The following is a 13,142-nucleotide window of genomic DNA, read 5'->3' as shown; positions in this document are numbered from 1 at the left end:
TGCTAAGTGGTTCTCATGATACACTTAAGGCCACGAATAGGAGCTGTACAGACTGAGAAAAGCTTACGTTGATATTTTCTAACTGCAGTAGATGTACTGTGTAATAGGATTTGACGTCTTCAGACACTAGCCTCACACGGAAACCTGTTTCACTGAACGTCATAACTTCCTCTTCTTTTGTTGGCCAGTATTGTGCACACTTCACCTAATGGATTTTTTTTTAAAGAAAAAGAAGGGGAAAAAAAAAAAAAAGAAAAACCTTGTTAAATATTCTAGTATCTTGGACTTTTGCATGTGCAGATTCTGAGACCCCACTATTCAATAGAGTAGACTCATGTACCTGCTCCCACTTTGAAGAATTCTCGAAGTCCATAATGTTTACAGCCAAGTTACTACAACTGTTTCAATAGCTATTAAGCATTCCAGCTTTATGTCATTCCAGCTTTATGTCATCACATGGCTAACATGTTTTGAGATACACCTTAAGCTTTCTCCCCCCTCTAGTTCTCTACAGGGAACTGAGATCTCTGCTCAGCTATTTCAGCATTTCCCCCCTTTGTTTCTGACTTGCACACCTTCACGTTTACAGAACTCATCCATCACACCCAGTTCTCCCTAGGCTTTTTTCACTAGAACTGGAAGGTTCTAGTGAAACAAAACAACTAACAAACGAATGCAAAACTATTCTTTGTCTTGTATTCCTCTTGCTCTGCATTCTAACTTTCTGTAGGAAAATTTTTGCACAAGAAAACACGTGACTTTTTAACAGACCAGTCAATTTTTTTTCAGTAACTCATCTGCCCTGAATAAAAACCATAAATGTCAAATTACATACATTTATAACTAAAATCTGCAACGCTTTTAGACACAGTAGCAGAAAAACTCCACCATAACAAAAAATGTGTGTATTCTGCATGTATGCCACCAGTTTCAAAGAATCAAAAATAACTAGATCAGTTTGACAGTTCTTGGGCAGCAGTCTGCCTTCATTGTTACAGCTAACATCCCTATATAACAAATACATTACTTGTATACTTGTTTTCCCACTTTCCATTTTGTCCTAGGAACACCTTACACTGCCTCTACTCCTCACTATTTCTATCTGCACATCCTCCTTCTCTGAATGTTACTTTCACCTTTCTCAATGTACATTTGTTAGATACTATTTTCACCAAACTGAACTGTATGTCTTAGCTCCCTCACTTCACTGTTGTATTAAATACACATTATGCTGCCCACCAGGGAGAATGTTTGTTAGTCCTTCTAACGTAACAACATTGCTCAACTGTATTAAAACTGTGTGGCTTATTTTACAACTTACCGAATCTTTTTCAACAATCCTGTTCAGCATGACAACTGCTTTGGTTTGTTGTTGCCATATCATTAGCCAAAAATGACAACATGTATTAGGTAGTGGACCCTGTGTAGTAAAGAATACAAAAATGGGCATGAGAATGTATTGGCAAAGCAGTATTTGAACACAGTTAATAGTTCACTGTGGGAAACAGGAAAAGGTCTTCCTCTTAAGTTTAAACAAATTATTAATAGGATGATAGAAATGGCAGGCAAGAAAGTAGCCACACTGCACAGATCATTCCAGGACTTAAAAGGGCTGGGGTTTTTTTAAGAAAAGAAAAAACAAAAACAAACTAAAAAAAACCCAACCCAACAACAACAACAAAAAACCACCAACCCAAACAAAACCAAACAACAAAACAGCAAGAACTCAGGGAAGGGATATTTTGGTTTAAGCATCAATACTACTGTGCTGTTAGAAGAAAAGCTACTGCAGGCATGCTCAGAAGGTACAAGATGTACTAACGGGTAGAAGTATTGTTGTAACCTATTTACAAAAGAACTGAAGAAAAGAGCAAGAAATATTTGAGAAGCTTCATATGCAGTAAATTACTCATATTTCAATATTCCCTTTAGCTTTTCTTAAAACTTAAAATAATCTGTTTGCAACTACATCACACTAGCAGTTAGTAAGAGATAGTTGTAATTCATAGAGACAAGAAACCATCCAAATACAAATTACAACCGTACAAATCCTCCTCCCTAGATTCTCAATCCCTGTAATAACCCAGTAATTGTACTACTTACCTGTGTTAAAATATAGTATCTCTGGGCTTCTTCTATGACCACTAGGCTGGCATTGATATAGTCATTCTCGGTGTTCTGGAGTTTTACACGACTGTGATCATCTAAAATTCAAAGAAAATTAAGAATTAATGATGCATCCATCTCAATGAATACTCTCTAACAGGCAAGTTTAGGTCTGACAAGCAACTAGAACTAAATTCTGTGTACTACCCAAACAGCAAACTACAAATATAAGTGAAACTAATTTCTCACATAACTTTGATAACTGTCCCATTCTCCCCTCGGCATTCCATCAGAGTAACTTCAGGCAGCTATTAATAGAAGCTGCTCAGAAAACTGGAATACCTATTTTTCTTTTAAAAACCCCAACCAAACAAAACAAACCTTCCACACATGCCAAAAAGTTCTCACAGTCATCTCTCTACAGCTGCTTGACTCCCTAATCAACAGCACCACAACTCACTTCAGGCAACACTGTCTTATCACACCAGATGACTCCACTACATGATTTCCTAAAATTCCAAGATTTTTGGTGAACTGCAGTTTCAAAGGTTGAGGGAGAATCATAAAGTTAAGCTCACACAGCTAAAAAATCTAATTGCAGTAATTCAAGCCAGGCTTTGATCAATTCAATTTTCCCTCTAAGTTATTGTCTAATATTACAGAACATAAAAATACTAAAAAGGCACATGCAAAACCCAGAAATATTTAAAAAATCATCCAATTAAATGAAGCCTAATCTAACTACATGGTTTCATCTCAAAATTACACAAGCGAGATGGACCATTCCCCTTTTTATGGCAGAGGCAAGCAAAGGACTGTTTAAAATTCTAACATTAATATGAGAAAGATTATCATACTGTCAAACTAAAATACTGCATAATAAAAAGTGATTGTGGTTGTTCCTAGAACCTTTTAGTATCTGATTTATGAACCTCTAGGAGACATCTAGGTAATCAGACTTGTTCACAGTAAGTAATCCTTCAGCCGTTTATCAGTCACTGTATTAAATAAACAGCACTTTCAGTTTAAAATTTGTACACAACTACAGAAATGAGATTCAACTGACTGTAAACCTCCTGAAGCTCAACACCTAGCAGACTAAGAAGAGTAAATAAAAAATAGCAAACTAAAATGAATTCAAGAAACTTCAACATAATTCATGAAGAGATGGAAGAGATTCCATAAGGAAACTAACAGCAGAGTGAATTACGATGTAATACCAATTTTTAAAACCAAATTCACCTAGTCTAACCCACAAAACTCAATCAGGGCCCAGACTGCTGTTAAAATGTCAATCCACCCATCCTTGCACCAAAAGGCTCACTTCCTTTAGACAAACACTTTGGGAAACACACACAAAGCTGTGAGCTTTGACATTAGCAGCTACAAGTATCAAATTCAGCACAAGTACAATAGCTGAACTCACAGCCAGCCTGTACAGCACAAGGCTTATCTCAGAAATCCATAAATATAAACCTGGATAGGCAAAAAGCTGACGGCAATCAAAAAACAGTTACTGAATTAGACTCTTGTTCTACAGACTGCTTGTATGATTTAATATGAATACTTTCCATGTGTTTGGAAACCTGGGAAAAGTACATTTACTACATCTTGATCTGCCTTTACATTCTCCCTCATCTATCTGCTATTGGCAGCTGCCTAAGACGACCTTGCTCAATTCAAGTAAAGAAGTCAACAGTAAAGTAGAACTATTTTGCAGTTGCTGAAGCAGTCAAATTTGGGGTTGTTGCCCTACCTCCTTTAGCTCCTAACTTTTATATACAGTCACACACGAACAAGCAGAGAACAGAAATATGCTGAAAATTTATTTTTGATATAAAAGCATGAGAAATATACTGGACTAGTCTGTTTTCATCAGCATTCCAGTCATAAGGCAACACCATTCTGACTTTCAGGAGTCTTAAAAGACTTATGATACCTCTGTGTGAAGAAAAAAATATTATCAAAGCCAAGACACAGCAAAATTAGGATGCATATGCATTTGAAAGTAAAATACATCTCCTTGTATTATTTTGCCACAATAGGAAAGCATTACTTTTTCCTTTCATGTATCACTTTATCTGAAATGTTTCTACTGGAAAGAAACCAAGACCTCTGTAAATATTACATGTCATTTGCCAACAGGAAAAACTTAAGATCTTGTTATAGTAAATCACACATACCGGTACCAGTGTTCTCGGAAAGGTGACGCAAGCAAGCACTGTTAACAGTTTAATACCCAGCGGCAGCTGCTGTACTGCTGCCAGGGGCAGACAACTGCAGCCTCCAAGGAGGTTTCCTGCTTTAATCCTTACGTTCTCAGCTTCATTTTTCCCCTTCTTATAAATTCTGCTTTGTAAACATGACAAAGTTCTGCAAGTTGTTTTTTTTAAAGTCCCTTTAACAGCTAATTCTGTGCACAGACAGAGCCTCCCTCTCTCTCCCCAGCTAAAACAGAGGAGATCCTGCAAGTACTCTGGCATGCAGTCCACAGGACAAAGAAAGCCACTAGAATATATTGATTTCCCTTCTTTCAAGGGATGAGGTTCTTAAAGGACACAATGACCTAGAAACCTCATTCAAACCCTGGCTTGCTCTTCTGAATTAAGTGAAGCAAGCCAATTTTTGACAGTGAGTTAGCTGTAATGTACTTCCCGTACGTATATAATTTCCAGTTACAAAGTACTTAAGATTTATATGAATGATAAACCCATCTTTAAGATAAGATTTATCTTATGTGTTGCCATGCCTACAGCAGCTAAAATACAGTACTCATTTTCTGAAGTGCTAATTCCCCTATTTCAACAAACTATGCAGCCTGAAAAGGAAGTGGAAACCTTGAAAATTATTCTCATTCTGGCTCCCTGCACTGAGAAAAAACACTCCCAGAATGACCCTGTCTGAGATAAGCAAACTCAGATTACCCATTTCCAGTGAAACCCTGTGTCACTAACAATACTTCCCATGCCTCAAATAATGCTAAGACTTCACACTGCCCATCATCGCTTCCTGCTTAACAGAAAATGACAGATCCAATTAAAACCAAGACACAAAATGTTTGGCATTTTACATGATATAGTTCTTGCAGTTGGTTAATGAAAGGTTTTCATTTAAAAATAACTGTTTCTAGAACACTGTATAACTTCAAAATTATCTTTTATCCAGAAGATGTCTCTGGTTCCCCAAATATAGAGCTAGTAACAATAGAGGAGGGAGAAATGCTACTTAGTGGATTAAATAAAGTCATAAATAAAACATGCAGCTGCAAGTCATCCCAGTGACCCTGCCTGACCCTCTCCTGCCTACCAACAAATCCCCTCCATTTCACTAATCTAAATCTAGTCTATCTGAGCTGCTAAATTATTCAAATTGCAATACTCTGTCACTAGACTTACAGTCTCAAGTTTCAGAGGTAGCCTACGGCAAGGAAAAGGCAAAATTACTTTTCCTCACCACCGTGTCACCAGTTGTACGCAATGAATGCCATCACATCAGTCACGGCCTAGCTCATGACTGAAATGTATTCATACCAAAATATGTGTGTCACTGCCGCACAGGATGCTTACACTTGTAAGCAGGACCATGGAAAAGAAATCTTAAGATACATTTAAGTTTATATCAGCATGTGCTATAAAGTTTCCCTCTTCCCCAACCCCAAAGAAGTATCTGCAAAAGCAGCACATTGAGTTTATTTTACAATGTTTCATGTGGTAAGATGTTTTAGAGAATCATTAGATAATGTCATAAAAATCATCAATGTCAGCTTCTAATATGGACAAGAAATGCAGCAGGGTTATTTTGGGCTGAACATCTCTCTGTTCTCAGCACATACACTCGAAACACAGGACAGAAGGAGAACATTCCTGCAACGGTAATTAATAGGCACCATGTGCAAAAGCATTCAAATCAGCTCCAACTCTGTTCCCTGTAAAGCACAATACTCTTCATGTTCCTCTCCTGTACTCTATGCCAGCTGCAAGCCTATGGTTGAAAGGTCTGACACAAAACCTACTCAAGGCCACAGGAAGAAAACATGAGAAATCTCTACCTTGCAAGATCTTCCAAAAGCAACATGATCTATCAGGGAAAAATGCTCAGATGTCCCAGGTTCTTGAGCCACACACCATATTACAGAGGAAGGCTGAAGAGAAATCTGTGTAAACCCCCATCTACCCTCCAAAAGCAAAAGGAAAAAAAAAAAAAACAACCCTGCCAATTTTGCCAAGGGGATTTCCTTCTTGCCTGTAAATCTGGGAACTCAGCTCTAAAGGTGTTTACAGTCAATCTGAGACACCAGACTCCTCTGATAACAACTAAGGATAAGATTTAGAAGGAAAGTTAATTACAGAAATCTTTGGCGTTTCATTAAAATTATTAATAAAGAACAACAACCTCACAACTTACTTTCCTCTGTTAACAACGTTTTATGAGAAATGGTTTCATCTGTCCGGAAATGACTGGCTGTCAAACCAAACCTATTTCAGATTAACTTCCTGTTTCAATAGTACTATGGAGCCAAAATACTCCTCTCTCTATTCTAGACTAATACCAAACTATTAGACTTCTATTTTTTTTTCAGCTAGCCAGTAACTCTTGAGGGCTTTTACCAAACCAAACTTATATATGCTACAGCTCTTTAGCCAACAAAACCGGACACTAACAAAAATACTTAAGAAACTGGAAACACTGCGAAACTCAACTGTAATGGGCAGAAATGATTAGCCTTTCCCAGCAAACAGAAATCAATTTTTACCTAGAAATACATGTAACAGACACAAGTTTGTTTCAGTGTACTTGTCCCCGATATTGCAGGTCAAATGGGGCAAACCAACCCAAAGCATTTTTTCCTGTACTTGTAATTGACATATTTTCCGTAAAACAGAACAATCTTTGCATTTCCACCACCTCAGATTTTAAACTGGCTTGGCTGCTATCACAGTTAACAAACCATTTTCACACTGCTTTTGGAGAAATAAAATTCTTTCTTTAAATTATGTCTTACAGTATGATGATGTAGATAGATCTTAAAAGTCCAACAGCTGGTTCTGAAGGCCTCTGACTATTAGAGAATATTAATATCACCCATTTTTCATCTAAACACTGTTAAAAGGCAGCAAAATTTGCAAAGTGAAGGACTGAGACATCAAGATTGTGTGAGACTGAGTCATCTCGCATTTCTGCAACACCAAGTCCTTGCATACATGCACCACAATTAGATGTGTTCACCACAGTGACCAAACCATGCAGCTTTTATCCCAGCTGCTTTGAAATTTAGGTACTGCTACCTTGAAATCTTATTTATCATATACTCCCTTTCAGGTGTCTTTCTCCTCCTCTCATCATTACTGAACCAATTATGAGTCATATTTGAAAACACAAAAGTAAAATTCCAGAGGAATCAACTAGTTCAAACACAGTGTTTTGCTCTGTTCTCCTCATACAGCTTTGTTCCTAGTGCCCAGTTCTGCAAGCTATCTAGGTGGAGCAATTCAAACCATCTTTCTTTCATAAATGCTAAAAACTGACACATTCCTCATAAACTTCACCATCTTAGTTCATTCATTATGTTATAATTTATGTCAGAGTGTAACGGCTCTAGCCCTTTCCTGAGCCTGACTACTACTCCAATACTAGATTTTATCTATCTCTGCTTTTGCACTGGGCCCAGGAATTAATACAATCTTTTTTTTTTTCCTACTGGGTATAAACATGTTTCAGAAGCAGGCTTTGCCATGACTAAGCCAGAGGCATTTGATGCTCTTCACTACTGTAAAAGGCATGCCATGATTAAGGAAAATGCTGAGCTCCAAATAACTGCAGGAGATGAATACAAGTCACATCTGTAAGGTATTACTGGAGGCATTATTAAATGCTATTTAAATAATGCAATGTATTTTTATCTATTTTAGAAACACTGTTTTTAAACAGAAAGAAAAAAGCTCAAGTACTTCGAAAGTAAATTTTCATTCTCTTTGTATAAATTAAATCCATGTATGGGAGAAAAGTAAATGCATGGATACAGCTTCTGATTGTATAGGATGTTAGACCCAGGACTAGAACCTGCAACTTCTGGGTTCAAATCTAATTTCCTGCCTTCTCATCTTACAACCCCCATTGCAACTTAAGTATGAAGCAGAAAGTGAATAAAACATCTCCTTCAGCACTGTAAGATGCTAATGCCATGCTGTAACAGGACAGCAAAGCTGGTTCACCCAAGTCCCTCTGCACAAACATGTGTCCCCCAGAGGCCTGTCTCCATTTCCTCAGCCTACAGTGAAAGTCAGTGAGCCTTGCCTCATCGGAGGTATCTCCTCAGAGCTGGACACCTTCTCCAGCAGAATGCCATGCAGACACAGCAAGGAGGCCATGCACTGGATTCCTAAGTTCAGTTTCATCAGTGTGCAGCACAAGGGTTCAGCACCACACCAGACTGGACCTATTTGGTGCGAATTCACTGTGCCACTGGAGCATCCCGGCAGCAGTCTAAGGAGCAGCACGCAGCACCACATCTGACTGGTGTGACTCAATCCAAGACCCTTTCCATGTCATTCTGAGAAGTGCTATGCACATGCTGTTACCACAACTTTCAACTGGAAACAAGGAGCTCAGCACTTCTCCAAATCTTAGAATAGGTATTCAGATCAGGCTCTTAAACAAAAAGTCCCAATATACCAGCAACCCTTCAAAAACTCTAGATCCAGTAACAAGGTGGCTTTTAGGACCCTTTAGTATTCTGGGAAACTTCAAACATGTTATCTGTCCCAGTTTTATTATACTGCAAAAAAATTAAAGCTGTACAATTTTTTTTCCCCTATCTGTAGCTCACATATCTTTTTGCAATAATTTTGGCTTAACAGTTTCTGAAGTAATATGCTGATGAAAAGAAGCCCACAACATCTCTGTAGCAGAGAAGCTGGTCTAAAAAAAAAAAGCTCGTTTCACATGAGACATAAGATCATTATGTCAAAAAGACCATTTCACAGCAATTAGCAGAAGTACAAAGCACTCCATACCTTATTTACCACATACACAAAACCAACAAAATCTGAAGCATTTTTTAAAGCAACAGTAGAAATTGAGTGGCATTTATCCACATCACCTTGTAGATGTGCAGAATCACTCAGTCCAAAAAGAAAACACTTCTGTCAGTCAAGGCTTATTAACTTAAGCTCTATGCTCATTTTTTACAATAGATGAAGCACTACTAAACAAATAATTTCCCTATGAGAAAAATATCTCTAAAACATTATTTTGCAGCTCACAAACATTTACCTATACACTAATACCTATGACTTGCAACCATCTCTCATTCACCATTCAGCACAATGAGTTTAACCAGCAGACTTTTGTTCCTCCTGTTATACACATTTGTGTATGTGTTATCAAAAGCCCCACATTTATCACAGGATACACGCCTACAGAAATAAACAAAATGCAAAATTTGCAATGACCATGATTTATTACCCCAAATATTTTATTGTTTAAAGTCAACAGGGTAAGAGAAGGTCTAGTAAGTTTACTGCAATGACTGCAGAAAAGATACTCACATGGACTAACATCTCTGTATCTGTTTCGATTTCTGTTTTCTGGATATTTTGCAACTCTGTGAGGAAAGTCAGTGGATTTATGTCGGATTTCCTTAAAAAGACAAAAAAAAATTGACTTATAGCCAGCAACCTGATTAAGATTACTGTTCTATACATACTACTAATTAAGTAACATTATTAATAACTAACATTTTTTAAACCAACTTTTACTGCCCCTAGTGTCATTTTCCCTCAAAAGACGTGCCTCATCCATGGCCAAACTGTTACCATTTAGATCTTCCTACATTTGGCTAAAACCACCAAACATAACACAAGTAACTGAGACATCAGGATCAAAGGGCAAAAAACCCCAAACCCCAGATATTTATTACGTTTACAGTTTACCTCAGAGTAGCACATTATCTCCCAAAGCAATAAGGACTCAGATGCAGCAGCAGTATTATGCTGGCTCCTTTACAGCGACTGGTAGCATAAAACCCCACAAAGGTAAGTGAACTAGTTAATGATTATGGCTACTATTAAGAGCCATAGGATTATTCTTGGTGGTTTGATGGCTCATCCCATACAGCTGTAGTTAAACATGAACCAATATGAAGAATTCTAGAGTCACAAATATCAATGTGAAATCAAAGCCTGCTTCTCCCCATGCATTAATACAAACCTTCCAGTAATCTGTGAGACATTCAGACTCACACACTGTTTTAAGGACCCTACTGTTCACATGTTCTGAATATTCTGCTTTATTAATTTGTTGTCTGAGTGCATCTTTTCTACAACTTCACTAAGATACACAGAATTATCTTATGCAGAAAACTGAAAACAGCCTTCAATGTGTTCTACTCTGTCTTTACATCTCTGTACTGACGCTGTCTCAGCAGAAATGTCGTACAGTACAGAATTAACAATATTTTTCTTTGAATTCTCCTTCTGTTTTTAGATTATGTTGCTACATTTGATCATTATATCCCAAAGGGCATTTAAACTTCTTATTACAACTGAGCATTCTTTGGTCTTCTCAATGTTCCCGCTATCTTTGTGCTCAAACTTCCTAAATAGTCTAGTCTATTCCCAGACAATGAACACAGCCAAAATGGGCATCAGCGGAAATATAACGTACAAAAGAAAGCTCCAATTTTTAGCACTGGTTGCGTGACCTTTCTTTAAAATGTAGTGCCAACCTGTAAAGAACATAAATCACAGTGTGGAACACCAACTGCCAAGAATCAATACTCCACATATTTGTATAAAAATCTCTTTCTGTTGGGTTTTTTATTTTGATACAGAAAACTAGAACTTCTCTAGTTTACATGGCTGACAAGCTTTGGGAGCTTGCACAAAGAACAAATGGATTCCTTCACACCCAAGTTCCCATGAAAGGTAAATTTTGTACTATTCTTTAACAGGATGCAACATATTTTGCTTCTTAAAGCACCTGCATTGTCCGTGCACAGAAACAGGCCTATACTTTGGTAAAGAAACACTAAAATAGCTGGAAATACTACTACAGTAATGCGGTGGGAGGGTAGGCTTGCTAAAAAGAATTAAACTTAAGGAAGTGTAATGACTAGTTCTAAAATCAGTTTTCCCACATAATATCCAGCCATCACACAGAATCACAACATGTCCTGACCTGGAAGGGACACACAAATATCATCAAGTTCAGCTCCTGATCCAGCACAGAATAACCCGAAGAACCACACCACGTGCCTGAAAGCATTGTCCAAACCTTTCCTGAACTCTGGCAGGCTTGGTGCTAGATGGTACTTACTTGTAACACAGATATATCCAAAACTGTAACATCTGAAATACGGCAGTAGAGATAGTGCATTTGAATCACATATAAATCAAATAAATTGCTAATTTAACAGAGAAAAAGTGTAATTTGAAATCAATAAAGAAAACTTCGAGTTTTGGTTCTCTTTCCTCATTTGTGAGAGTGCTATAAAATATTGTTGGCTTAAATAACTGCTCTAGTGATACCAGCTGATACATAACGTCTGTTTTATGGAAGTGGCTGTTCTTGGAAATTCTTAATTTCTTTAATAAAAGAAGTGCAAATACTGTATTTTATTAAGTGGCACTCGCGCAGGGCCCCCACAGCAGACGCCGAGCTGGCCAAGGCAGCGGGAACGGGCGCCGAGGAGGGAGCACGGGTGCCTGAGGAGCCGCACGAATCCGCGGGAGAAAGAAAGGGGGGGGAAACCTTGGCCAAATCCGTACTATCGGGCACAGCTTCCCACACCGCCCGCAAGCCGCGGGAGTCCCACAGCGACTGCCCCGGCTCGGACCGGGCCCCGCTCGGTTGAGCCCCGGGTGCAGCGCCGACCAAGAGCCAGCGCCGAGCCCGCGCACTCGCCCCGCCCCGCGCCTGCGCCCCCGCTGCCCCTTCCCGGGGCCGCCCCGCAGGCGCATGCGCAGCATTTGCCCACGGCTCCGCTGCGCGCACCTGAGGGCGAGAGTCGTGTTGGCCCAGCGACTTCCGCTCTCCCCGCTGCTGAGGCGGCGGTGGTGCTGCACACCGGGCATGGGCGCTGCCGGCCCGCGGGGCTCTCTCCCCCCCCCCCCCACTCCCTCCCTCCCTCGCTGTTGCTCCCCGGTTGGAGCCGACCACGCCCGCTCGGCTCACCAGATAACGCGCCTGCCAGTCGTTCGTGGCGTCGATCTCTTGGAACTCCTGCTCGATGGCGGCGGACATGATGGCGGCGGCCGCCAGGGCGCGCGAGCCTGTCCGCAGGAGGCCGAGCGGCGAGCTCGCGCGCAGCCCCCCGCCTCACGGGAGCGGCGGGCGCGCACATACGCTCGCGACCGGGTGTCCCACAGCCGGCGCCGGGCGCATGCGCGGCCGCTGTCCCGCCCACCGAGGGCGGCGGAGAGCACGCCTCCCCGGGAGCAGGAGGCGGGAAGCACCTGGGGTGACGTCACTGGCCTGGTGGGGGGCGGGACCGCGCCCAGGTGTCGCGGGGGCTCGGCAGGGCCGGGGGCTTCGGTCTCCAAATGGCCACGGAGCGCTTGTTTTCACAAAAATCACGGACTCAGTCCTGTTGGAAAAGATCTCCGATATCATCGAGTCCAACCTGTGGCCGAACATCACCACGTCAACTAGACCATGCCACTGAGTGCCACCTCCAGGGACAGTGACGCCATAGCCTTCCTGGGTAGTCCGTCCCAGTATCACCCTTTCTGTGGAGAATTTCTTCCTAATGTCCAACCTGAACCTCCGCTGATGCAGCTTGAGGTTATGTCCTCTCGTCCTATCGCTGGTTGCCTGAGAGAAGAGTCCGACCCCCAGCTGGCCACACCCTCCTTTCGGGCAGTTGTAGAGAGCGATAAGGTCACCCCTGAGCCGCCTCTTCTCCAGGCTAAACACCCTCAGCTCCCTCAGCCGCGTGTCCTCACAGGACGTGTGCTCCAGACCCTTCACCAGCTTCATTGCCTTGCTCTGGAGACGCTCCGGAACAGCAACTGCCAAGTTGTTAATGTCCTTCCTGA

At 40.7% G+C, this 13,142-nt stretch overlaps 1 protein-coding gene across 2 annotated transcripts in view; it reads right to left on the bottom strand.

The window, feature by feature from the left end:
• Positions 1–12,471, bottom strand: part of PTPN2 (protein tyrosine phosphatase non-receptor type 2) — a 31,780-nt gene extending 19,309 nt beyond the window's left edge. For both annotated transcript variants that reach the window (XM_039548669.1, XM_039548668.1), the window contains exons 1-5: positions 12,280–12,471; positions 9,654–9,744; positions 2,104–2,204; positions 1,322–1,420; positions 68–205 (exon numbers count right to left, since the gene is read on the bottom strand). In XM_039548669.1, coding sequence (XP_039404603.1) covers positions 68–205; positions 1,322–1,420; positions 2,104–2,204; positions 9,654–9,744; positions 12,280–12,348 — 498 coding nt within the window. In that variant the 5' untranslated portion in view covers positions 12,349–12,471. The remainder of the gene's footprint in view (positions 1–67; positions 206–1,321; positions 1,421–2,103; positions 2,205–9,653; positions 9,745–12,279) is intronic.
• Between the last annotated feature and the right edge of the window lie 671 nt (positions 12,472–13,142).

This window comes from Corvus cornix, chromosome 2 (assembly GCF_000738735.6).
Source record: "Corvus cornix cornix isolate S_Up_H32 chromosome 2, ASM73873v5, whole genome shotgun sequence".
NCBI classification, from domain to species: domain Eukaryota; kingdom Metazoa; phylum Chordata; class Aves; order Passeriformes; family Corvidae; genus Corvus; species Corvus cornix.
The sequence above is the reverse complement of the archived record's forward strand: the minus strand, read 5'-3'. Positions and strand labels throughout refer to the sequence as shown.